This window comes from Sceloporus undulatus, chromosome 6, assembly GCF_019175285.1.
Source record: "Sceloporus undulatus isolate JIND9_A2432 ecotype Alabama chromosome 6, SceUnd_v1.1, whole genome shotgun sequence".
NCBI classification, from domain to species: Eukaryota; Metazoa; Chordata; class Lepidosauria; order Squamata; family Phrynosomatidae; genus Sceloporus; species Sceloporus undulatus.
Window position 1 is genome coordinate 85867398 of NC_056527.1, and position 26145 is coordinate 85893542.

Sequence of the window (26145 nt, forward strand, 5' to 3'; positions counted from 1 at the left end):
CTTTGACAATGATAGTGTGGTGGTGATAATGATGATGATGATAATGATAATGATATGAGTCAGCTTGAGAGGCATGCATGCACTGTTTCTGAAGCCAAGAGAGTGTGACTTTCCAAAGTGCCTTTTCTGTGTGTTTTTGGTTCTTTAATGGCAATATTGATATCATAAAGCCTCTGGGGCAAGGCCAGTGTAAATTGCTGTGATTTTTACAAACCCATGCGCAGTGAAGAAAAACCAAAGTCCCTTAACCAAGTACACATTTCTGAGAAGTACACTTGGTCCAAGAACGGTGAAACCACCTTGACATGTTCAATATGCATAGCCATGTTAAACCATGCTAAGTGTTAAACCCAAGGGGTTTGATTATGGAATAAGCCTCTGAAATATGCAAGAGGCCATGTTAAGTAAAGCCATGTGAAATGCACAACTGTGCTGTTGTGTGTGTTTTGGAATGCAGATTGGGGTTGTTTGTCCAGAAAGGCACCGAGGAGTAGAGGGCGGGCACACGCCTCCTCCTCCTTGCAGGGCTTTGGTAGAGGCTCCGCCCCGGAGAGTGGCTCCGCCCCGGAGGGTAGAAGCTCCGCCCCCAGCATGCAGCCACGCCCCGGAGGTGGAAGCTCCACCCCCCGGCTTCGGCCCCCCGACTTGTCGGGGGGACACCAACCCGGCCCCCGGCTCCAAAAGGTTGCCTACCCCTGCTTTTGAATGACACTTCCGCAGTTTTCTGACCAACTTGGCCAGTCGAAATTCTGGGAGCTGTAGTTAAAAGGGGAAACATTTACAAGCAGTGACAGTGAGAGTCCTTGGTTCAACACTGGCTCAAATTAAGCCTCACTTGGAGGAAAGGACTGAAGCATGTACAATGTTGCCTAGCTTTTAGGGTTATACGCTAGTCTTTATAATGTTGTAAAAGCGCTAATGACATTCTAAGCTTCAGCCAGAAAACTCCTTCAAAGAGTTACAGTATGTCTCTCCTTCATTTTTCTCTGCAGGAAAGGACCCAACTCCATCCATGCTGGGCCTCTGTGGGTCTTTGGCCTCCTTGCCTAGTTGCAAGTCTTTAGCCAGCCTAAAATCCAATGAGTGCCTGGTGAGTGACAGCACTGAGCCCAGCCCTGCACATAGTCCCAGCTGAGAAATCAGATGGCTATCCCTGCAAACCACACAATGCCTATGCGGGAGCAGAGATTATCTGGCAGGCAAAAATAAGCTGAGAATTGTGTCCATTTGACTTGGTTTACAGTTGTGGGGAGAGCAACCGGACTCTTAATCTAGCCTGATGCAAAAGAGCAACAAGCCGACATCCTCAACTGAACACTCTTATAAACAGACTCTTTCTTAAATTGGGATCGGGGAAATGCTGAAAAATTGGGATCCAGGAAATGCAGTCTCCTCCCTGGTCAGGATTTTTATTTTATTTTAAAAAAAGGCTGCCCGCTTATTGGAAGCTGGAAGGATTGCCTGCCAAAAGCACTTTTGTAAAATGATTCTGTATTATATGTAATATATATACATATTATATATGACTGAGATGGCTGAAAGGCAGCTGCCTCTGGGAGGAAGATAGGAGAAAAAAATTGGAAATATATTGCCAGAGAGAAAGTAAATGGGTAAGTCGAAATACATTGCATAATGAACAGTAAGATGGGGGAAAAGACTGTGTTCACGCACTCTGTGGAATCATGTTGATGAGGCCTTTTGAGAAGAATTGTGGCAATGGAAGGCATCTGCTTTCTATCTTCTCTCTCTCGGTCTCCCTTCCTCTTTCATGCAATTCACATGTGGATCACAGCACCTCTTTCAAACAAAGTTGGTGCAAGGAGAAGATTCTAGTCAACTCCAGGAACTGGCTTTCTTTGAAGTTCAGGAAGCCTCTTTGGTCTTCCTCAGCCCTACAAGACTAGCAGAAAATCTACTTCTTACATGTCCTCCTGCATGTTTCTATCTCAGTGGAACTTTCTACTCTAAGATCGGAAGTGTGAATCTTGGAAGCTGGAGCCAGTTTATACATCCTGCCTTCTGGTGTGACAAACAATGAACAACTGGACTTCCTCCTCCCAATTTTGAGGGGCCAAAGAGGTCTTGAGAATGCTTCAGTACATGACAAGATCACCACTTGCACTCGGCCTCTAAAAACCGTTATAGGCCAGTTGTTGGGGAGATTGTTAAATTAATGAACCATTAAAACAGATTAAGGAGCTGGCAGGCTGAGGCTGTTGGAAATTTCTTTTCTGTCCCCATTTTCTTCATGCAAACACATTCAGGCTTGGGTTTTCTCAAAAGGTTTGGCTTCAAATTCTGCAATCATCCGTCATTTCCACAGCAGTCAGCTATTACAGATTTGGAACAGATCATGTACAATTCTACCCTTCCTTAATCTCTAACTAGATCTACATACATAATATCAGGAGAGGGCCAGTGGCTATTCTCATCCCAGAACCTTGCAACAACTACAACACTGTCAATGCTTCCGAAACCAAAGCTGAAAACAGCATTCCATATTTGTATAGTGTAGCTGAATTGTTAAGAATTCTTCGCATGCACTAACTCCAGAACACCACTGTACTGTAAGTTACTCTTATCTACACACTGCAGATGGAATGGGTGAATGGTGATTGGGCCAAGATGGTTGAGATGGGATCTCAACAAGCAGTTTCTGAGTTACTTTTTATATTTTGTTCAGCCTGATGCCCGATCCTATGATACCAAGATCAGAAATAAGGAATATAATGTTCAATAACGTTTGAGATGCATAGGGCAGCGACAGCCAAAGTGAGACAAAAGGTTTAAATATCAAGGTCTGCATTTGAAGATCTATCATACTATTTTTGCTCATCTCCTATGGTGCTGGATATATTTCTTATGTACAAAACCCCTTCAGGCACCAATGCAAACTATAACTAATGCTAAGGAAAATTTCCAAGGTTGATTTTAACAAATCACAGAGCAGTGCTCTATCCTTCAAGTGAAGTCATTAAGGCAGTTAGGATTACAGCAAGTCATAGATGTGCCTAAAGGAGCTCTCTGGATAATATTCTAGATTCTGAGCTAGTCAAATACCTAAAATCCTGATGGTCTCATGCAGGACTGTGTGTATATATGAGTTAAAGTACAGTACTTACATTGACCCGTGGATAAGTCAACTCAGGTTTTTTCAGTCAATTTTTTAACCTAAAGTTTTAGACTTATACATGAGTATATGCAGTATGTTAATTTTCAGGGATTCATTTTGATGAAAAATCAGAAGCAGACCACTGCGAGAATTAAAGTGGCCACAACACAAGATGTCTGGTGAGCATTTAGGGAAAGAAAAAGAAAGAAAATCTAGATTCTGTTTCTAAAATCTTCTGGGAGCAGATAAAACAGGGACCAACAGCCAATATTCTCTGTTTTCTCTGTTGGTGATTTCATTGTTGTTGTTGTTTTTAAAGAGACTTTATTTAAGAAACAAAAGAGTTCAGCATTTCTGCTTCCACAACATAACCAACAGGCACATAATTTAACAGCACAGAAAGGGGTAAGAGTACTAGGTGCTAAAAAATGCTACATAAGTCTCTAGCAATAAACCAAACTTCAGTCTGCTTAAGATATCAGTCCCTGCTTTCATATAGCAGATGTTCTGGAAGGGGGTGGAAGAGAAAGTTGAAATTCCCCCATGGTACCCATCAGCTAAGGCATGAAAAGTTACACAGTTCAGGCTGTCCATGGGGACATAGAGGGAAGGGTTGGGTGAATCCTGAGCTTTCAAAACCAGTGTTTCTGTGCAGGGTCCCAAAAATGTCCAGTGTAGGGTTGCAACTTGATCCAGCAGTATCCATCATGCACATGTGGGGGAACAGCAGGCATGCAGGCCAACAGACAATTTTAAAATTAAGGCAGGGATGGAAAGGTCTGTCTCTGTATACAATTTTTTTAAATTCTTTGGACGCCCGCAAAAAGGCAGCAAGAGGAGATGTGTGAAGAATTTGTTGTAGCGGAAAGATCTCATTTTGGAATGCCAAAGCTAGTTTGCTTCTATCTCTTTTCCCTTTCACCTCCTTCTGCAGCTGGCTAGTGGGGGGAGCCACATTCTGTTAAGCATCTTGCAGGCAGCTGAATCTCTTGTTTTGGGGGCAAGGTGGAGGATGCTGGCTGGAACCCCAGCTCTACAGATACAGAATAGGCCCCAAAGCGGCAGTATCCCAACAGCAAGACTTTTCTGTGGTTCCAAGATGAGGGTGAAGGCGGAAGGTGGTAGAGCAAAACCTAACTAGAAGGCACCCGGAATTTGTCCATCATGAGATATCCTACAAGAAAAGTGAGCAAAATGTTTCTTGACTGACAGAATTCAGTGCTGGATCCTTCTTTTCTAGTGCCTCATATTCAAATGCTCTTGTTTCCTCTCCTTGTCTCTGTTCAAACCTGCACACTCCTGCCATCAGCATGGCTTTGGTCCATCTGGAGGATGCCAATTGAGGCTCTTTTCAAGGACTTCACAGGCTGCTGAGTTGCCGCTCCTGATTCATTTTCTGGAAGAAAGTCTTGCCAAATTCATATGTGCTGATCATAATGGCACAGGCTGGAGCCACTTTGATGACACGAGGCAGGAAACCTATAGGAGATTTTAGGAGGGGAAGTGATAGAAGGGAGGGAAGAAAGAGAGAACAAACACGTTAAATCATGCTGTCTTAGCTGGTGCCTCAGCTGAAGGGGGCAAGGAGTGGGAGAACTCACAGTCTTCACTCCCACAATGCCTTTCTAGAATGCAGGGAGTCAAGCTATGGCCAGGAAGACCAAGGCTGAGCAAGTAACAGTTTGGCCTTCTTTTGAATTTAGTTCAAATACTACTGTCTGAGAACATCTGACTAACCCAAACCACATCATTGGATGCCACAAACAAAGAGGGGGAAAAAAGAAATCCCACCATTTTCTGACAACAACTTGATGTTAAAGGAAGATGAAACTGAAAAAGAAGAATGTGCCCGCCTATAGAGTTTACAGTTGAAAATTTGGGTTTTAGAAATCTTTGGTTTTAGTCAAATTCTGTCCTTATTACTATTCCACAATAGCATGGTCACACAGCATCAAGGAAAACTCTGGATAGCAGTAAAGCAAGTCACCTGCAAAGAGTCCTCGAGTGCCACATTCTGCCCGAATTTTCTGCATAAGCAGCCACGTAGACGAGGATTTCGGAGTGCTAACTGAGCAGGGAAAGAAAAAGCAACAAGTCACTAATTCTGTTTCACTCATATTTGAAGTGAAGTGACAAAAAATTCAAGAACTAGCAAAAATAAATGCAACAATTCAGTTAAAATTCTTCAGAAAAAAATATTTAGTTAAAAACTTTTAGTTTGTTATATGCCACCTCGGGTCCTCTGTAAAGAAAAGACAGACTATAAATCAATAAATAAAAATAAATAAAGCCATTTAAAATTTAAAGCTTATTTATTTATATGCTGTTTTAGTGCTGCAGTAAGCCCCAAAGTACTCACAAAAAGAAGAAGTTAAAACCTAAACCTAATAATAAAATGTTATACCTAATTAAATACCATCACATTAAAACAATAGGCTAAAACAGTATAAAATCATTTTAAAAGTATACAAAAGTAAAATAAATAAAAATAAAGCACACACCCCATAAGAAGCCTCTCTGTAAGCACTTACACATTAAAAGCCTGCTTGAACAAAAAGGTCTTTGTCTTCTAGGAAAGCAGGTTAACCTAACCTCCCATAGAACTGAATGCCAGGGGGTGCAAGTAACCGTTGAGAAGGCTCTCCCTTGACTCCTCACCAAATGAGGCTACAATGGTGGTGGGAGTGAAAGCAAGCCCCTCCCTATGCATCTTAAAACAGGCAGGTTCATATAGAGAGATAGTCTTTCAGATAGTCTGTACCTAAGCCAAACTTTAAAATCTAAAAAACGGAGCTGACATCAGGCATCTGTCTCTGTGGAATGAGAAACTGTACCTTCTAGTCCATAAGCACTACTCCCTGACCACTCACCTAGCCAAGGAAAACTAGGAAGCAGCTCAACTATATTATCTTGCACTATGATTGTTGTGTGCCTTCATGACGTTTCCAACTTTATAGCGACCTTCAGAAGAACCTATCATGGAGATTTCTTGCCAAGTTTCTTCAGAGGTGGGGTGTCATTGCCATCCTCTGAGGCTGAGAGAGTGTGATTTGCCCAAGGTCATCCAGTCAGTTTACATGCCAAGCCAAGATTTGAACCCTGGTCTCCAAAGTTATAGTCCAATACGCAAACCACCACAATCCAATTGACTCTTATTCTATTTCATGAGTCTGGGAGTCCTATACCAAAATGAATCCTATTTTGGGAGAAAGGCAGGATATAAAGCCAATCAATCAATCAATCAATCAATCAATGCTTTTGTCCAGGACTAGACCAATAAATAAATAAATTTGTCCCTGCCAATAAACATGGAATGCACTGTTCCCTTCTGACTAAGGTCCTTCATCCTATTTCCTTTGCTTTTGTCTTTCGTACTCCATTACTTTTCAGCACTAGTTTCTGTGGACAGCTTACTCCAATGCTCGCAACTTTAAGATTGCTACTGACCTCTAGCCAGGCTTACATCAGCAGCCCTCTCACTCCTGTATTTCGCAGCCTCTTACCTTGAAGGGTTTCCATGTCCCCCAGCTCAATTTGCCGCTGGGTCTTCACAACATCAAAGGGCAATGTCAGGATAGCAGCCACCTGGATGATAAGAAAGACCATCTGTCAGTTGTCATCAGCGGCAGCAGAAGACACCTGGATACATTTGTTAATGGAAGAGTTTTCTTTTACAGTTTCTTTTATCTGAGCAAATTAATCATAATTCCCAAGACTGTGGCTTCTCATTGGCGGCAGGGGTTAATCCCACTCACCCTAGAGCAGGGGTGGACAAAGTGTGGTCCTCTGGCCACATATAACACCCAGGCTATTTTTGTGGCCTAAAGGGATCACAAAACATTTTTTGCTCCAAAATGTCCTGGGGGAGGGCATGAAGGGCATTTTGGAAGCTCCCCTGTCCCTCCAGAGAGTTTTTTTTTAAAATTACAGTCGCCCCTTGGTATCCACTAGGGCTTGGTTCCAGGACCCCCTAAGGATACCAAAATTCATGGATGCTCCAGTCCCATTAAGTACAATGGAATAGTAAAACTGTATCCCTTTTAAAAAGTGGCCATATCAAGGTTTGCTTTTTGGAATTTATATATTTTAAAAACAATTTCAAGCCGTAGATAGTTGGAATCTATGGAGAAAAAAAAATTTGTGAAACCCTCCTCCCAATTTTTTTGCCCAAAAATGTCCCCTAGGAGGTATATGGAGCATTTGCATCATGTTTCCCCCCGTCCACCCAATTTAAGCCCAGAGAAGCCTTTTGAAACAGGAAGTGAATAGAAAGTGACTTCCACTAACTACCTGTTAACAAAAATGGCCTCAGCTTGGTGCAGAATGGCCCAGGAAGCCTTAAAAATATAGTGAAAATGTCCCTATGCCCCTGAGAGAGCATCTGTGTAGGACCCTCTCCCCTTTTTTTGCAGAAGTCAGTGCAGAGGAGCGGGTACAGTCCTCCAAGGTCTCCTAGTGGGCCAATGTGGCCCCCTAGCCTTCCACAGTTGACCTAGAGGAAGAGTTTATGCAATTAAGTAAGTGGAAGTCAAACCCATTTAATTCTGTAACATTATAAAGCCGATACACCAAAAAGGTTGTATCACTGCTGTAAAAACTTCCAAACTTGATCAAAAACAGCAAATAATCCCAATGGGAGGGAGGGAGGAGAAGATATGACAGATGGCTATCCCAGGATCTGAGCCATTCCTATCTAAAGCAGAAGAGTTTGCTGACCAGTCCAAACTTATTTGTAAGCAGCAAGGGTAAAGCAAGGATATGCTTGGTGGTGGTTGACAGCCTCTATACACCAGTGTGGAGAAACGCTCTGTTCCTGCATATCTCCTTCCATCACATCAAGAGTGTGATGCATGCCAGCAGCTCAATATTTGTTAGAGAGTCCTCTCACAGCTCCAGCTAAGAAGAGAACTTTCTGAAGTACCCTTCTGAATGTCACTTCCATGCAAGGGAAACTGTCTTACAATTTTTTGCAAATGATGAAACCAAGAAACCACTCTAAAAAGTCCTAATCTAGAGGGTGATTTGTATTACAAATTATCAAAGAAATGACAAGTCTATTTGAGGATAAACTATGAACCATAAAGGAACCAGCAGTCTTTTGCACTTCCTTGGTTTACAATGTGCAAATGGTGGGCTTAGAAACATTCCTACCCATGTGGCTGGGCACAACGACACCATGGCTGTCTTTTTCAAGCTATCTGTACACTTAAACAACAAATGTCCATTAGTGCCATGAAATGAAGGGGACACGATCTCCTGGCATCTATAGAATATTGAATTTGTTTTAGGTACAAGAAAGGGGTTGACCCTTAGGATAACTGGGCTATCATGACAGACAGGTACTCTAACAGTCTAGGCAATAAGGAAGGATACTTTAAAGGAGAAACAATGAAGTCAAGCATTTATAGGGCTTCAAAATAGTTTCTGCAACACATGATGCAAGTCCAAGGGATAGAATCTAAATAGCAGAGGATGAAATAGTGCCATTATCTGTAAGGAAATCACTCGCTCACAAAGCCCTCCTCCACTGCTACAGTACCACTATTCAGAATCTACATAAATTAACCCCATCCTCAGAAAAGGAAAATTGTTTGTCTTATATTAACAATGGAAAAAACTATTTAATTATTTATTTAAAAAGGAACTATATATGTATTGTTTAATTTTGCAAAACTGATCAGATCTTGCAAGTGCTGCTTATATAAAATTCACCAAGCACTGAGACCAAATCTGTATTTTACAATGAAGCCTAAGGTAACTCTATTTCTGCTGATCAATGTGGACAAATAAAATAAGATGAGCATCGTATTTCAATTTTCCTTGCTTCAAAAACTGATGAGCAAGGTTCCTTGGGTCACAGTTAGGGAACCTGGTCATTTAAGCCCTTTCCCTCTGAATCCCACTGCTTAGGCAATCTCTTAAGTCCCTCTGAATACTCTGCGAAGCTCTGCCACTCACCGTCCCCGAAATGGCACCAGCCACAAAGCTGACCATGAGGGTGGCCTTGTCAAGATGGAATTGGCTATAGAGCCAATCTTTTACCAGCTCATAGTTATACCAGTACAAAGCTGTGAAGAAATAAGCAAAGTCAGAAAAGTGTGGAAGGTGAATTACAGACATCAGGCACTTACTGTACTATACTTCCATTTGATAATGAGGGAAATGTGCTGATTTGCAAGGCTTATCGCTCTCCCATTCAGGATCTCTATGGATAACACTCTAAACAGATCAAAAGGCTTTTGATTTACTTAATCTGCACATTACTATAGAAGGCAGAAATTCCTGTCATTGCCCAAATAGGAGTGGAACAGTCTTGAGGCCTACACCACCTGGGCATGACTGAGGAAGGTATCAACCTCCAAGTGATAATAGTGCCACAGATGTTCCTCCAATCCACATTCAGGAACATCAAAGGAAGAAATGCCACAACAGTCACAGACCAAGTGTACTACTGATGTCCTATTGTTCTTAATAGATGACACACTGTACTCAATAATCCGATAAAATTGCTTTGTTCCAAAAGAAGCCCTTTGGGGCATGAAAGGAACCACCAGGCTCTCATTCCTGGGTATCCTGAGAACAGATGATCACCTGTAAGTATCTTTTGCTCCTATCTAGATACTGTATATCATTCATTCCAAATCCCTTATACCCTTCCCATTACTACTAGTAATTCTAAATCCCTTTTCCTCATCCATTTCATACCTGAGAAGGGAACATCGCGCAACACTGTAGGTCCCCATCCCCTCCAGAGGGACAGCCATCCATCCTGGGCCACAGCAGATTGGATGCAGACACGTAGCTCATGATAGCTCAGCTGGCGGGACTGCATCTTCGTTCGGATGAGTTCCAAGGGGCTGATAACAGTTACTGCACCCACTAAGGAAGAGAATGGCAGCTGAAACCAAACTTTAAATTACCTCCAAGCTCAGACACCAACTGGAATATAAATGCACGGAACACAGTGAAGTAGGTTTTGATTACAATGTAACTGGAATATAAACCAAGGTGGGGTTCTTTTGCATCGTAACAAATGGGATGCCCCACAGAAGGCATGACCTAAAGTCTATCTAACTCAGTATTCTATCTCCCAATTGGTGAACAAGATCCCAAAGGATACTAATAAACAGGAGGCACAAAAGAATTTTATTCTCAAAATAGATTTGATGGCTTGAGAATTCATCTTCTTAGTTTCTGATGCTCTCTCAAGATGAGAAAGAAGTACATGGCAAACATGTATTTATTTCTGATGGTCAGGGCTTAGGGCTCCAGGTAGCTCCTCCTACAAATGGAGATTGCTAGGTCTGACAGCAAAATGCTCTCTCAGTTTCATTTGCAACATAGCAATAAAAATGACCTTCCCTGACTAAAAGTCTACCACCAGAGTGCTTATTTTTCCCTTTAAGAAATTAAAGAAATTTTAAGAAATTTCCCTTTAAGAAATTAAAGAGAAAATTAAATTAACAGCAAAATATAAAGACCAAACTTTGCATCCAGAACACACACTATTTAAAAAAAAAAGTCTACGCACATGCTTTTTTCAAATGGAACAACCTGTGCTTTCTTAAAACAGGATCCATTCCCTCTTTTTTCTGAAAACTGGAATATAAATCTAGGCCCCCGAAGTGCTGCCCCATCGCAGCTCAAAGCAAAAACAAAACTGAACAAAAACCCTCACCAAGACAATCGCCAGCCATTCTAGAAACCAGCCTCTATCTGTGTAACTGCTGGTGTCTTTATTTACTTTAAAACATTTATATATCAAATTTCAAGAATTCAAACTGCTTCACTACACCAGCGTGTCTATCCTGTCACCCTTAGAGACGAGGGAAGAAGCAATTGGGGCTAAGAAATTCATTAGAGCCAATGCAAGATTTGATAAGTGGGTACCTGGCTAACTGTGCATAATTTTGGACAGAGTGTTACACCATTTTCTTATAGCAATAGTAAGTACATTTCTATAACGCTTATCAATGATTCCCGAAGTCCTCAGAACAAGTCACTGTTTGCTACAGCAAACATGTAACCCATAAAAAATCCACAGGGAGCTGCAATGGTCAAGTACCAGAGCCACAACTCAGAGCTAACTGGTTATGCATATGTTCTCTTTGCAGCTGTATCTCTCTCATTCACAATGTACATGTTTAATACAGTACACACTCTTCCTCAAATCCCAAAGTTACTGATCATTTGCACTAAGAATTTGTCAGAGGCCCTGTTTCTAAGAAACTCGCTCTCTTCCTTAAACATAAGCAGAACATCAATACCAAAGCACTTAGTTAACAACGACTCTTCAAAGCTAGTGGTTTTAAAATAAAGGCATTCATTTGAAACATCAAAGCAGGCAATCCCTGAGAGTATTACAAACACAAGAGGAAAAGTGAGACTCACATCGAGCGACAGCTCCAGCCACTAGTGGGATGTAGCGCCCTTGGCTATCCAACTTAGCACGCAAGAAATCACGTAGTTGATCATAACTAGTGAAGTAGATCACAGTGGCAGGAACAGCCATCACTCTGTTGAGAAGTGAACATTAAGCACCAGGGTTCAAGAAAGCATTTTGGCAGTATTCACATAAAACCTTAACCTTAAGACAATACTATGAATTCCACATGTAATAATAAATCCATCAAGAATTCTGATAACAGAGTGCCAAAACCTCCTAACAAGGCAAGTACCAGAGCCACAATTCAATCAATATTGCTGAGAAAAAGATGAAGTTGAAATGAGAGCTATTCCTTTAAAAAAAACTCTTCTGATTTCTTGGTCTTCAGCAAAATCCTACTGCGTAATAGAGCAACTATGGGGGGAAATATCTCTTTAAAACAATGCTAAACTGTGCTTATTCTTGAAATCCTGCAGAATATAACTGTCGAAAACTAAAGCCATACAGTCTCATTTTGGAATGCAAATAACTCTACACTCGTCCCTCCACATTCACTGTGGTTAGGGGCACAGGACCCCCATGAATGTGGAAAAACCGCAAATAACACAAACGCTATGTTTTTACCTGAGATAACACCTCTCTAGGAATCTCTAGGTCTAGCAGTGCAACTCTGTGGTCAGCATCTGCCAGACATTGACCACAGAGTTGTGCTGGAGGTCCTAAGTATTCCTAGAGAGAACATATTAATAAAATATGTAAATAATCAAATCTGCAAAAGTCAAAGCCACAAATGTGAAGGGATAGGTGTAATTAATTTTTGAATCCACTCCCAAATTAGAGCTAAGAGATCTTTTCCAATGACAAGACTAAAGTGGGCAATGTGACATCTAAGTTCTGCTGTCTGCTTGATGCTGGATGAATACACACGCTCACAAATATAGTGGAAGATGGAATACTTCAGAACAGGATAACTTTGGGCAAACATTTGGGTTAGAATTAGTACTGTATTACAATGAATAACTGAGAAGTAATACTATTTTAAAAACAAGATCAGTGTTGTAAGCCCTGAGATTTGGAAATGAGGAGGAAGGTACTATCAGACTCCATAATATATGAAGTATCTGTTCCAGGACTCCTTGCACAATATAAAATTTGCATATAGTCTGAAATGCTATTTTTCTTACCTGAAATGAATGACTAAGTGTCCCCTCTAGGTATTTTCTAGATACTCCGGCATGATTCTATGGTATGTTTCTGACAGAAGTTGACCACAGAGTTGTGCTGGAAGACCTAGAGATTCCTAGACAGATCATTTCTCTAGGCATTTCTAGGTCCTCCAAAGTAACTGTAGGGTCAACCTCTGGTGGAAGTTTATCATAGAAACATGCTGAATGACCTAGAAAATGCCTAGAGAGGCATTTTTGGTTGTGTATAACTGAAACAGCATAATATGAGATTTAACTAGATTTTAATTGTATATTAATTATGCTCAGACTCACAAAGTGGGTGGCAGGCCACTCCATAAAGATCGAATGCCCTCGTAGCGTATTATCTTCACAAAAGCATCCTGGAGTAAAGAAAAGACAGAGAAGAATGGTTAAGGGGAGGTAAAATAAAATCCTAAGACGTGTGTAGGAACAGACATTTGTCCCTTTCACTTGCCCACTCTGGCAGTGCTGAGACTGATACACTGCTACATCTTTTGGACTTAACTCAACCTTGTATTTTTTTAAATTAAGCTTTCCAACATACAAACACACATAAAAACACCTAAACACATCATTTAATCAGACAAACGTAAAACAATTAAAATTTTACATACCTTAACAAACTTAAATACAATTTTGTCTTCTTACTCATTCCTATTAACACTTGTACCAACTTTTGCTTGACCTAGAACAATCATTCATTACTTCCTTTCCTTCAGACCTTGTACTTTATTATTTTGTCTATCTCTGAACTTACAAATTAATTAAAACTCAACCTTGTATTAAGCAATTTTCTCAATAGCCATAGATAATCAGAAATTCCATGTAGGCCAATGGGTAGATAAAGGAGGGAAGCCTGTCCCTCAGTTCTCTCCTCCTCTCATCTGCTTGGCAAAAGGCTGTTCTTTTTCTAGCCTGTAAAAGGCTACCTGCATTCATTTCTATGAATGAGAAAGCGTTTCCTCCAAATATGTAGCCATAGGTAACTACTCTCTTATCAGCTAACAACCTGTGCAAGCTTACTTACAAGGCTGTTTAGCTTGATTTTAAGCTGTTTTTAACTGAACTAAGCTAGGCAGTACACACAAATGTGTGTAACAAATTCAAAGCAAGCCATCTGGAGGCCCATCAAAGATTACAGTCACTCTACTTTAAAAGGGGAGATGCCCAAAAGCTTATGATCTTACATAGAAAAATTGCTATTTTTTTACAGCTTCCAGAACCCTCCAGCCAGCATAGCCAGCAATGGTGGCCAGTGGACTACAGTCCCAGCCCCCACAAAAAAAGTTATGTACAAAGCACTGACACTACCACATTTCCACCCAGGTGAACACACTGCTTTGCACAGCTAACTCAATCTGACAATGAAACTGCAAGGACTGAGATGGCTCAGTCTGTTGTCGGATAGGTCCTTACCAAGGTGCCTGTGAAGCGAGTAGGGCTCTTATACCAGGCAGTGCAGCCATTGCCATTCTGGCAGACATATAGGTGATCCATCAAGCCATTGCAGTAAAGAAAGCATTTCCCTGTGGAAAGGGAAGAGAGAGAGAGAAAGAATAGTGCTCAGGGAAGAGGGGAATTTACAGCATCAAATGTTCTTGCTTGATTACTTTCTCCTCATTTGAGTCACCCACTCTCATATACAGTCCGCCCTCCATATCCACGGATATTGCATCTGTGGATTCAACCATCCACAGCTTGAAAATACTACTACTACTAGTAGTAGTAACAATAACAATAATAATAAATTCAAAAAGCAAATCTTGACATTGCCATTTTATATAAGGGACATCATTCTACTATGCCATTATACATAATGAGATTTGTGCATCCATGAGTTTTGGTATCCATGGGGAACACTGGAACCAAATCCCAACAGATACCAAGGGCCCACTGTACATGTGTTCAGACACACTCCATATACTATGCTTCCCAGATTTATGGTTGTGTAAATCCCATATACCTCAATAGGAGGCACACAAGAATTTGATTCTCAAAATAGAATTTGACTGTGTGGGAATTCATCTTCCTGGTTTCTAGCCTTCATGACTGAAAGAATAAGTGTCAGTGCATGTAGCTAGCGGCTGATACTCTCTCAAACACGAAGAAGAGAAAAAAGTACAAGGCAAACATGATTTCTGATGGTCAGAGCCTAGGGCTCCAGGTGTGCTCCTTCTACAAACACAGATTGCTGGGTCTGAGATAGCTTCAGATTCAGATGAGCCATAGCTATTGCATGGTTCAAAGCAAAATGCTCTCTCAGTTTCATTTGCAATATGGCAATAAAAATGACCTGCCCTGACAAAAAGCCTACCACCAGTGTGCATATTTTCTCTCTTAAGAAATTAAAGAGAAAAATAAATTAACAGAAAAATATAAAGACCAAACTTTGCATCCAGAACACACAGCATTTTAAAAATAATAATAATAAACAAAAGTCTACCCACTTGCTTTTTTCAAATGGGACAACCTGTGCTTCCTTAAAACAATATCCACTCCCTATTTTTTCCCTGACAACTGGAATATATTATGCCTCCCACAGAGATCTTGGTTACTCTTGAAGTTATGACCCCCAAGGTAGTTAGGCTCAAATCTATAGATTATGTTAGGTCTGGTGGTACAATTGTATTACAAAAATATAAAATATTAGGAATACAAATAGAAAGACAGCAGAGCAGAATGCTTATTCGTTGAGAGGTGCCAGCCTAGTGCTTTGGAGCTGCTAGGATGCCAGTGGTTTTGGTTCTAAACCTGGTAACAGCAATACATTGGATGAGGGTCAACAAATTGAAGATTAATTCAGACAATGCAATGATCCCAATCATCTGAAAAGATGGTCGGGGAATAGGGATTCTGTTCTGAATTGAGTTATACCCTGCCCCCCATACACATTTCAGGTCCTGGAGTCATCCTTGAACCTGGATACCCAAGTTTCTGCAATGGCTAGGAGCTTGTTCTCACAATTAGAACCAGTGTGCCAACAACACTAAAGATGTCAGATTATGTAGTTAAACATTTCTTAATTACATTCTGTTTGGATTAAAGCAATGCACTCTGTGAGAGGCTGCCTTGAACAGTGTTCAGAAACATAAGGTCATATGAAGAGATGCAACCAGATTGATTATAGGAAGCATGTAACTTCCTTCTTACAACAGATCCACCAGCTACCTGTTTATTTATTGCACAATTCAAAGTAGCAATTATGATGTATAAAGCCCTATACCAGATGAGTCTAGCCTTATCTGAAGGACCATATTTTCTACGAAATGTTCAGGAAAACCCCTTCTTTCAACCTCACCAACTGCAGAGACATGTCTGGCAGGAACACAAGAGAGGACCTTTTTGGTGGCTACTCTTAGGCATTGGAGTTATTTAAAAAAGAATGCCTCCCTTCTTGTTGTCCTTCTAAATGCAGGCAAACCTTCTTTAAAAAAAAATCAAGCTGGCCTTTTGAACTATTTTTAAAGAAAAGGCTTTAATAAGATGTTGTACTTTTTTTTTACTGCTTTTATTTGTACTTTTAAGCTGTTGCCAATGCTATTGAAAGTCTATAATTTATACATTTTATCTATGTTGTATCTGGTTTTACTGGTAATCCACCTTGAATCCTGATTGTGGGAAAAGGGAAGGGAATAATACTTTTTAAAAAGAGAGAGCTATGTCCAAACAAGCCTTTTTATGCTCCAGACACAGTATGTTGTATACCATACCCTAACCATCTAATTCCCCAAAGGCAACATCACAAACACCACACCCAACATGTACCTGTTCCCTATTATTTAGAACACAGGTTAGATGGGTTTCAAATAAGTATAAGGAAAATCAAAATACATATAAAAGAAGGGAAGGAGTAACATGGAGAAAACACACAAAACACTAGAATTAGACCATGGGAATAATCTTCTACCCATCCATACTACATGCAGTGTATTCTATGCTACCTGATGTTCAGCTCAGCATCCAGAGATGCTCAGTGCCATTTTTTTTTAAAATAAAGAATTGTAGCTTGCATGGCTATAGAGGAAAATCAAAATGTTTCTGTCTCTTTTATGTTGTCTCATTCCATGTTGGTGAAAAAGGGGCAAATAAAAAAAGAGTTCAGATCTAGAGAGCCACATTGCGAAGTAGAATTTTCCAAAATCAAACATGTTTGAAAGTATCTTGCATAACTCATCAGAGAATTTAAACTGGGGCAGGGTAAACTGCATGCAGAGTACACACCACCCCAATACATGCATCTCAAGTCCAGGGAAAACTCCAAGGTGAAGGATTGCCACAGACCTTAAATATGGAAGAGGCCATATACAGGAGAATGCTGTTCTCTAACATAATGAAACACTTATGTTAGAACCAGAGAGCTAGTCTCTAGATGCAGAAATCCCTATCCCAAGCAACTGAAATTGAAGAGGCCCTCAGAGGAAAAGAAAGCAGAAGGTCATCACACTCCATCATGCTTAGATCCATCTACAGAAGAGAACCGCTGCTCCTCCAATTACTATTGTTGAGGTTGCAAGGGAGGGAAAGAGCAGCAGTCCTTCAATTAGCTTAGATCCAGCTCTGTAAACTGTTGAATTACCAAATGCTAAACTTCATAACTTAGAACTAGTGCTTGAGTTTGATGTTTTCCTTATTCCTCCCAGTATCTTTTCCTTCTGTGCTGTCTCTTTTAGGTAGCTAAACCTGAGGGCACAGACTGACTTGTTTAATTGTTTATATGTAATCTGATCTGAAATTACATTGGTAAAAGTGACTTGTATAAACCAGACCCCTTGCTTTTAGCCAATATAATATAACAGAATCACCAGAATCAGATATGGATTGTTTTTATTTTAGTAAACAGGCAACTTATAACTCTTTTCAGAGAATCTTTGCTCATGGAGATTGTTACAATAATTCTGATATAGGTCAGAATTATCCCCATAACTGAAATGGGTGAAATAATTTGTCCAAGGCTGCTCAATGACTAATTCAACTTACTAACTGTAACTCAGTCTTAGCCAGTACACCATATACCAGCCTTTTACAGGTGCACAAACACTAAATTGTTCAAGGAAGGAGGAATATGAACAATTTCTCTACAGTAAAAATGGGGGAAGAGGGAGAAAGAATCTATAGCACTCTCTTTTGGAGTGTGAGTAGTAAAGAGGTCAGAGCTGCACCCATATAAAGCTGGTACTAGCGGCTTAGATGGGAAAGCACCTAAAATACTCACATTTGGGTTGGTGAATGCTCCAAGGTATTGACTTTACTGACAACACTGAAAGACAAGAGGGACAAGAAACAGCTATGGAGACATGAAGACCTTTGTCGGGGGAAAGGGTAGGAACCAGCCCTTCAGCTGTGTTGCAAAAAAAGCACATGACAGATGACTGATTTCTCATTTGGTTAATGTTGTTGCTTCTAAACCGCCATTTTCTAGACCTATGCCTTATGGCAATGTGCTTGAAAATGAGCAGCCAGTTCCAGGTGAAAGGTTAGATATTTCAACCAAGGAAGGGCTCCTAAGAGATTAGTGGCACTGCTCTGTGTAAGACACTGAGAAATGTAAGAGATGGATGTTTAATATATGTAGGGAAACTGACAAAATGTGGTCAGGTCCCCTAACAAAAGAGTTATAAGCTTTATAGGCAAAGTCAAGGTAACACAGTTTTGTAATTCTGCCCAGCATGGCAGATGACAGTATGGCATATCACAGAAAAGGTACAAACTAGCCCCTCATCATTCACAGTTATATCACACAAGTGAACCTATTGAAATTTCAAATTTAGGAAAAGAAGTCAGTGTGGTCTGCTGAGACATTATTATACCCCCACACACACACTCTCACACACACATACCTTTATTATTGGGAAAGACAGGATTTGTACACACAATCTCCCATCTGTATTCTGAAGCAGTACAGATTAAGGAGGAGGGTTACATTAAGTTCTATGATTCTATTGGCTCCAGGACCAACAGTTCCTCTTTCTGCAAATTCAAATCCCATGAGGAATTATCCTAAACCACCAGCAACAATTCCTCTCCATTGGTTCTGGTGGACAATGAAAGATTTACTTACCTTTAGAGAATGGTGTTCTTTGAGCCTGTAGTCGAATCTTCACCACATCTAATGGTGTGACTGAAAACCAACATCAAAATATTTGGTTACAACTTCTGCAGTGGAGGACTGGGCAGAATGGGGTAGGAAAAAGAGACATGGGCTCACTGAAGTCACATACAGAAGTTCAGACTATATGACCCTGGTCAATACATGCTTTAAAATACACCCGCAAGGAGCCCAGTAGAAAATGCAGCACAAATGAAGGCTACTTACCAAAAAGAGAGGTGAAGAGGGCTCCAGTCCCAGATGCCAACATCTGCTGGACAGGGGTGATGCCCACCCTACCTACAGATGAATTCTCAGCCATTATGCAGTTCACCTGTAAAATACAAAGTTAGAGCCTTGCACAGTTACTGGCATTAGCGCCTTCAGTCAATCAACATGTCATTTCAGGGGTAATGCTTTCAGAGGTAATACAGTCAGATTTGTAGATTTGATTACCGTAATATGTTTTCTCTATGTCCTCCAGCATGACTCTGCCAGAAGCTGACCACAGAGTCATGCTGGATGACCAAGAGATTCCTAGAGAAAACACTTCTCTAGCCACCGGTAGGTCCTCCAGCATGATTCTATGGTCAGCTTCTGGTGGATGTTGATAACAGAGGTGTGCTGGAGAACCTAGAAATTCCTAGGTATTCTCTTACATTAAAAAAAAATGGTGGTTCTTATTTTTGTTTTTTCCACTTCCCTGTGCCCCTAACTCCAGCACTGTATTTCAAAGCTGACTGCTTGTTCAACAAGCTTCTCCATACCAGACCCAAAAGAGACAGCCATGAAAAATTACACTGCATTCATTCACCCAGAAAAATCTGTTAAGAGCACAGATTATTGTGCTCAGCCTTTTCCCTTTGCAGTCCTTTATTATGCAAATGTGCAATGTGCACAAAACAGTCTGCAAAATAAAAACAAAAAATAGAGAGGCAAGCAGAGAGCATTTATTTTACAAATATACTTCAGTTAACAAAGTAGATGTGTTTGGGGCTTCATTTCTTTGAGGAAGTCAATATGGTACCAGAGGCAGAAATAACAGGGAAAAAGAATAGGGAAAGTTTTTTTGACCCCCCCACCCCCCGAAACTTTTATTCAAAACTAACAATATGCATACATGGAAGGAAACCATCAGTTTGGATAACCCCTGCATAAACAATAACATTGGAAACCTTCTAAAGACCACCTGACAGTATATTCCAACATGCAATTACGTCTACCTTGTCCTTCCTTCCTTCCTTTCTGTAGCATCTCACTGTAGCTTTCTAAATAAGCACAGTTCTACAAGGCTTCTTCTGTTCAAGGACTCAGGCTGAGTCCCTGAAAATTGAACATGAAGAGTTAATCTACAGCAGACCCTCCATATTTGCTGGGGTTAGGGCCACAGAGCCCCTGTGAAAATGGAAAAGCCACAAATAAAAAAACACTTTTTTTAAACCTGAGAGAGCACCTCTCCAGTAATCTCTAAATCCTCCAGGGCAATTCTGTGGTCAAGATCTGGCAGATGTTGACCATGAAATTGTGCTGCAGGACCTACAAATGCCCAGAGAAATGTTCTCTAGGAATCTCCAGGTCCTCCAGACTTTTGGCAGAAGTTGTCCAGAGAGTCATGCTGGAGGAGCTAGAGATCCTGAGAGAAAGCATACTGATGAAATATGTGAATAATCAAATCCACACAAGTCAAAGCAACTATGTGGAGGGACAACTGAATAGTAAAGTTGGAAGAGGGATTTTGGAATTCCCTACAGCCTCTTTCTGTCTTTCTCACTCTCTCCATTGGCAAAATTTAACCCTTCTATTCTGTAAGTAGAATCATAGAGTTGGAAGAGACCGCAAGGGCCATCCAGTCCAACCCCCTGCCATGCAGGAAATCACAATCAAAGCATCCCTGACAGATGGCCAGTATTTTAGTATGGTTTCAATGTATATAATTTTATGTTGTTTTTAGATTATACTTTAGTTGGTTTATTGTAATATGTTTTTAGAAATTTTATTTGTGAGCCGCCTTGGGTCCTTTTTGAAGAGAAAGGTGGGCTAGAAATCAAATCAAATCAAATAATGTATGCTTTAGTTCTAGTAAATCTTTTGTAAGCACCCTAAAGAAGTAAGTCTCATATCTGGTCAGTAGTCATGCATACCCAAAGGCCTTCCTAAAAGGAAGCTTCATCTCAGAGCCTTCATTAACTGAGATGTACTTGTATTTATAACACATATGTACAGCGCTGTGTAAATTTACAGCGCTTTATAAATAAAGGTTAATAATAATAATAATAATAATAACAACAACATACTCTATCTGCTTTGTAAGACTACACTTCTCTCCTGCCCAGAAGTGCCTTACAATTCTATCCTAGTAACAGATTCAGAAAGCTGTAACCTGATTTTAAATTCCACTTAAATAAACCAGTAGACAAAGTGATATCTATAGGGCTGTTCGACAGTGGAACAAACTCCCTCGGAGGGTAGTAGAGTCTCCCTCCTTAGAAGTCTTTAAACAGAGGCTGGATGACCATCTGTTGGGGATGCTTTGATTTAGATTTCCTGCATGGCAGGGGGTTGAACTGGATGGCCCTTGCGGTCTCTTCCGACTCTATGATTCTATGTATAATAACCTTCAAATGAAACCTAAGGTCAACCAATGAGTTTTTAATACCTAATAAAACAGCACAGATGGAGCCAGACACATCTCTCTTAGGAAGAACTTCCAACGAGAAAACCCCTCTCTCCAGCGCTCATCAGCTTCACACTTCTTCATAATGGCCCAGCATACATGGCTTCCAATTAAAGCTTTAACCCATGGGCAAATTCATAAGGATGTAAACAGTCCTTCAGATAACCTGGGCTCAAACCATTTAGAGCTAAGATCAAAATCAAGACTCTGAACTGGGATCTGAAATGCAATGGCAACCAGTCAATTGGTACAGAATTGGTGGATGATGATTCAAACATGCAGCCTCAACAAGCATCTGAAAAGCCAGGTTCAGGATTTGTTTAAGTTTCTGAGCTTTCTGCAAAACCAGAACTATATACAGCCCACTACAATAACCTGGTCTGGATATAAAACTTACATTATTGAGACTAGATTCATAGGGCTGCAACTGATGTAGCAAGTCATGTTTGTAAAAGGAATTTCTCCTACCACTGCTACCACTTCTGCTTTCACTGGGTTGAATCCAGAAACATCTTCAAGGCATGAATTTAACAAGACATGAATTTCAAGGCACAGGGAGAATGCAAACCTGTTTCAGTATGATTCAAATCCATCTTTCTAGATCAGTAGACTTCCCCACCCAGAATACCTCTACATAGGCTGGAATATGCTTCAGGCTAATCTTCCACAAAATTGCTTCAAAGCACCACTTACTTCCTCATCTAGCCTGGAAAAAAAGCTCAGAACGGTCATAACACTTGAAAGGAATCTGAACTTGTAAACATGACTGGACTTCCCTTAAAAGGTTACAACTTTGTCAGTTGCAGACAACTAGAATAAAGCAATTGTGCTAAAGTGTCTGTAGTTCCTTCTCTTTTAATATATACAGAATGACAACACCATTCTATCTATGTCAATTCACTGAAGAAACTGGCACAAAGTTTGGCAGATTTACTTCCCAGTAAGTGGATGCAGAATCACAAACGTCTTTTCTGAAAAGCGCCTTTGTCTGCTCTGTGCTGTTCTGACATGAACTTGGCTTCACGTTTTGAGTGCCACAGGCAACTGTCCTACATTATGCACAACGTTTAATAGGTCTCAAATGTACTGGCACGTTCCCTGAGCAAAAACCTCCTTGACTGCTCTCTAGTTCTGCAGCAACCGCTCCCAACTAGGGTGCAACTATTATCTGCGGAGGCACAGGAAAGGGGAGAGGCTGCTTACACAAGTGGCTTATACAATCAGCATTTCAGCCAGTGGCAGGAGGATGCTAGCTTCTCTGCGATAAGCACAAGCCTCTGCATTTCTTTGCAGGAAGGGTGGGATAAAAGCAAAAAATCACCAGCCCACTGTGTTTTGGATAAAGGTATACACGGGGTGCATCGTATCAGATGGGAATGAACCATTAGATTATTTACCAAGGCCATTTTAATTTTGGACAGGGAAAGGGATTACATAAGAAAAGCGGTCGTTTGCCCAGCAAGAGGAGGAGCTCTTTCACTTATGAAGCTACATTGGTTTCTCACGGTCATTTCTGTGGCGGCAAAGTCACCTCTGCCCCATATGTTCTTGCAGAGTCATCCTTCAACAGCACTTTACAAATGGAGGGGGGATGTATGACAGTTCTTATGTCAAGTTACCCTCACTGTGACTATGTAATTGATTGTGCAAGGCTTTCAAATAATTTTGTACCAGTTTAATCCTCCTTCCAGTCATTTCTCTTTTTTCTTTCCATCGCCAATTGTCTCTCATGGCATCCACCATCAGCACCACCTCCTCTATGCTGAGGAAATAAATAAATGTGTGTGTGTCTATAGTTCTGTTACTTTGCATCTGTCTTGGTCAAGTCTTTCTCCCTGTAATACATACACACATGCGCGTAAGTGAACGAATCTTGTAGCACCTTTGAAACTTGGGTCCAAAACACACTGCAGATATAATCCAGTTTCAGACCACTATAAGTACCCTGACTCAGTACTAGGGAATCCTGGGAACTGTAGTTTATTGTGGTACCAGAGCTCTCTGACAGAGAAGGCTAAATGTCTCACAAAACTGCAATTCCCAGAATCCCCACACATTGAGCCAAGGCAGTCTCAAACTGGATTATTTCTGCAATGTGTTTTGGACCTAACTGAGCTAAAGGCATTGCAGCATAAACTTTCCTAGATTTTGGTCTATTTCCTCAGAGGCATGCAAGACCAAGTCTATAAAAACTTGTGCCACAAAATCTTTTGCTCAGTTAGTCTCAAAGGGGCTGCAAGATCCCTTTGCCTACTGATATTTTGGATTAATACAGCCATGTCTCTAATTTCTACACACATATACCTATTAGGAAAAGGTATATATAACTTCAGTATCATGTCATTTTCCTCTCTCTTACTATGAATAAAGAGCACCCACCAGTGTAGTTGTAGAGGCCTGGAAAACAAAGGTGTAAGATTTTGAGCACACTGCTGAACTACCTCCAGACATGTAAGCATTTACAGTAGATTTACAGCACCAGCTGGAATGCAGGTGGGCACAACTTGGCAGTTTATCCAAGAACCACTGCTACTTGCCCAAGGTGAGTGAGCAACTGCTAGGGCTGCACCAATAAAATCCGTTTCATGACACTGACCTCCTGCACAAAGCAAACAAATGAGCAGAAATTCCACAAGCTCAATGCTGAGCTAGGGCATTTTTACTAAGGGCACCTCCCCCCTCCCCCATTTTAATCCTTTATAGCAGACTTCCAACACTAAGCTCTTATCTCACACAAACACAGCAACATTAAATGTAACTGAAAGACACATTTCGATTCCACATCGTCAGCTGGGGGAAGTGCAGACTACACCCAGCACCACCTGGAGATGTCAGCATGCATCACATATGCAAGGGGAATTAACACAAATGCACTGCACAATGTATGTACTCTGGAATTCACTGGTGCTGCATAGGACTTTAGTTGTGGGGGGAGGGGGTAAATGAAAGATTGGAAACGGTGTTCCATTTTAAGATATGAATCATACTCCTAGTGGTCACTGTGGTGGCAAACCTATGTCAGTCCGGAAACATGTTTACTACCCCTTTACTAAGGTAGTGTGAGAATTCAGACATAGCCATGTTAGTCTGGAAAATCAGTATGCAAAGGGATATTGGCACAGTTAGTTCTCTATTTACATTGAGGTTGCATTCCTTGATTCAATATGTAAGCTGAAATAGATGTAAGACAAAGGAGATGTATTCTGATGGAGCCAAAGTTGCCACAATTTTAGTGATTTTACTCAATCCACCACCAATTTTAAAGAGGTTTAAAGCATAAAACCTAGGCAGGGAAGGAAAATCACTTCTTCCAAATGATGCCAAGATTTAAGTTTTTCCTCCCTCTCACACTCTCCCTAACTACTAAGCCGGCAACGAAGACCCCTTCCTTCTAGAAGTACAAGATTCTAGTTGCTTTCTTCCACTCTTCACTTCCCAAACTAGGCAGGAAAAGAAGATCAGTCACCACCACTCAAAACTCCAAAGAACGTTGCTCTTTCACTTCATTATCTTGCCTTTCCCACTTTGCTTTCCTGCTTCACTCCACAGGTGCACTGGGAGAGGTATCCATTATTTCTGGAGAAACACTGTAAATCTGAAATGTTGTAAATTGGAGCAACACAAATTGAAACATGCCTGTAACTAAACTTTAGAGTGTAAAGGTATACAGTATTTTAGAAACTAGTGTAGTTTGGGTAACTGTATCAAACAAGGAGTTGGAAGATCTCAACTCAGTCATAAGAAGTGAGCGGTGCCATCTTTCAGCTTTAATTCCAAATTTGTGATATAGAGGTGATGATAATAATGGTCTATTCTACATTAAACTGATGTCTTAGAAATTAATGAGAAAGTGTGAAATAGCACTTGCAAAGAAGTACTAATACTAAATGCTATATAAAATATTAACTTATCCTTTTTCATACCTGTCAGAAGTGCTAATGTTAAGTGCTTTATAAATTATTTGCTCTACACTCCTTTTTTATATCAGTATTTCTCAAACTTGCTGCTCTTCTCTACTTCATACTGAATAGGGGTTATAGCTTGGAATACACCGTTTGTATTTCACAAGAGTAGATAATAAGTCCAGACCCTGAGTTAGCTTCTGTGTGGTTGATCAATGCATACACATTATGGTCTGGATGCTAATCCTGCTCTATATTCTCCCCCCCCCCACCTCATAAAAGAATATAGACTTGAAGCTTTGAGGCATTTTCAATAAACAGCATGAGTGAAACACACATGGCAAATTCCAGAGCTTTATATGGGAAATAATTTGCGAGATAAATACAGAAGCCAATTTTATCTTCCTCACTGCAGCTTGGTATGCAACCAATAATTATCCTGAAGCCTTGTCCACATATTCCCATTTTACAGATGGGGACCTGAGGCTAACAGACAGCAATTAGATGGCTGTGTCCTTGTCTTTTCCTTCTGTCTGAATTTTACTGCAAAGGAACTCTGGCTGCAATTGCTGTTCTTAAAGTCTGAGCTGCTGGAATCAAGGCTGTGCAGTAATTGTAAGAATAAGTGTGACAGACCTCTGCTTGTATTTCTAAATCTTTCTCATCTAAAAACCTCCAGCTGTTGTTGGATTATAACTCCCAATATCCTCCACCATTGACCAACTGGGAGATGATGTTCATCAAAGAGAATGAAGTCACCCCCATGGGCTATCTAACC

At 40.6% G+C, this 26145-nt stretch overlaps 2 protein-coding genes across 4 annotated transcripts in view; one reads left to right on the forward strand and one right to left on the reverse strand.

Moving 5' to 3' along the window:
• The window catches only part of RUNDC3A (RUN domain containing 3A), a 26204-nt gene extending 23944 nt beyond the window's left edge, over positions 1–2260 (forward strand). The window contains 1 exon segment of the mRNA XM_042473015.1: positions 993–2260. Coding sequence (XP_042328949.1) covers positions 993–1135 — 143 coding nt within the window. The 3' untranslated portion in view covers positions 1136–2260.
• A 1110-nt stretch (positions 2261–3370) lies between these two features.
• SLC25A39 (solute carrier family 25 member 39) overlaps positions 3371–26145 on the reverse strand; it is a 28343-nt gene continuing 5568 nt past the window's right edge. Inside the window, exons 1-12 of one of the 3 annotated variants that reach the window (XM_042473013.1) lie at positions 20015–20183; positions 19020–19125; positions 18765–18824; positions 17919–17963; positions 14123–14232; positions 12998–13065; positions 11504–11628; positions 9818–9991; positions 9071–9180; positions 6616–6697; positions 5100–5180; positions 3371–4591 (exon numbers count right to left, since the gene is read on the reverse strand). In XM_042473013.1, the coding sequence (XP_042328947.1) occupies positions 4473–4591; positions 5100–5180; positions 6616–6697; positions 9071–9180; positions 9818–9991; positions 11504–11628; positions 12998–13065; positions 14123–14232; positions 17919–17963; positions 18765–18824; positions 19020–19113 (1068 nt within the window). In that variant the 5' untranslated portion in view covers positions 19114–19125; positions 20015–20183 and the 3' untranslated portion in view covers positions 3371–4472. Of the gene's footprint in view, positions 4592–5099; positions 5181–6615; positions 6698–9070; positions 9181–9817; positions 9992–11503; positions 11629–12997; positions 13066–14122; positions 14233–17918; positions 17964–18764; positions 18825–19019; positions 19126–20014; positions 20184–26145 lie in introns of those variants that run through there. The other 2 variants (XM_042473012.1, XM_042473014.1) reach the window with 2 other exon arrangements.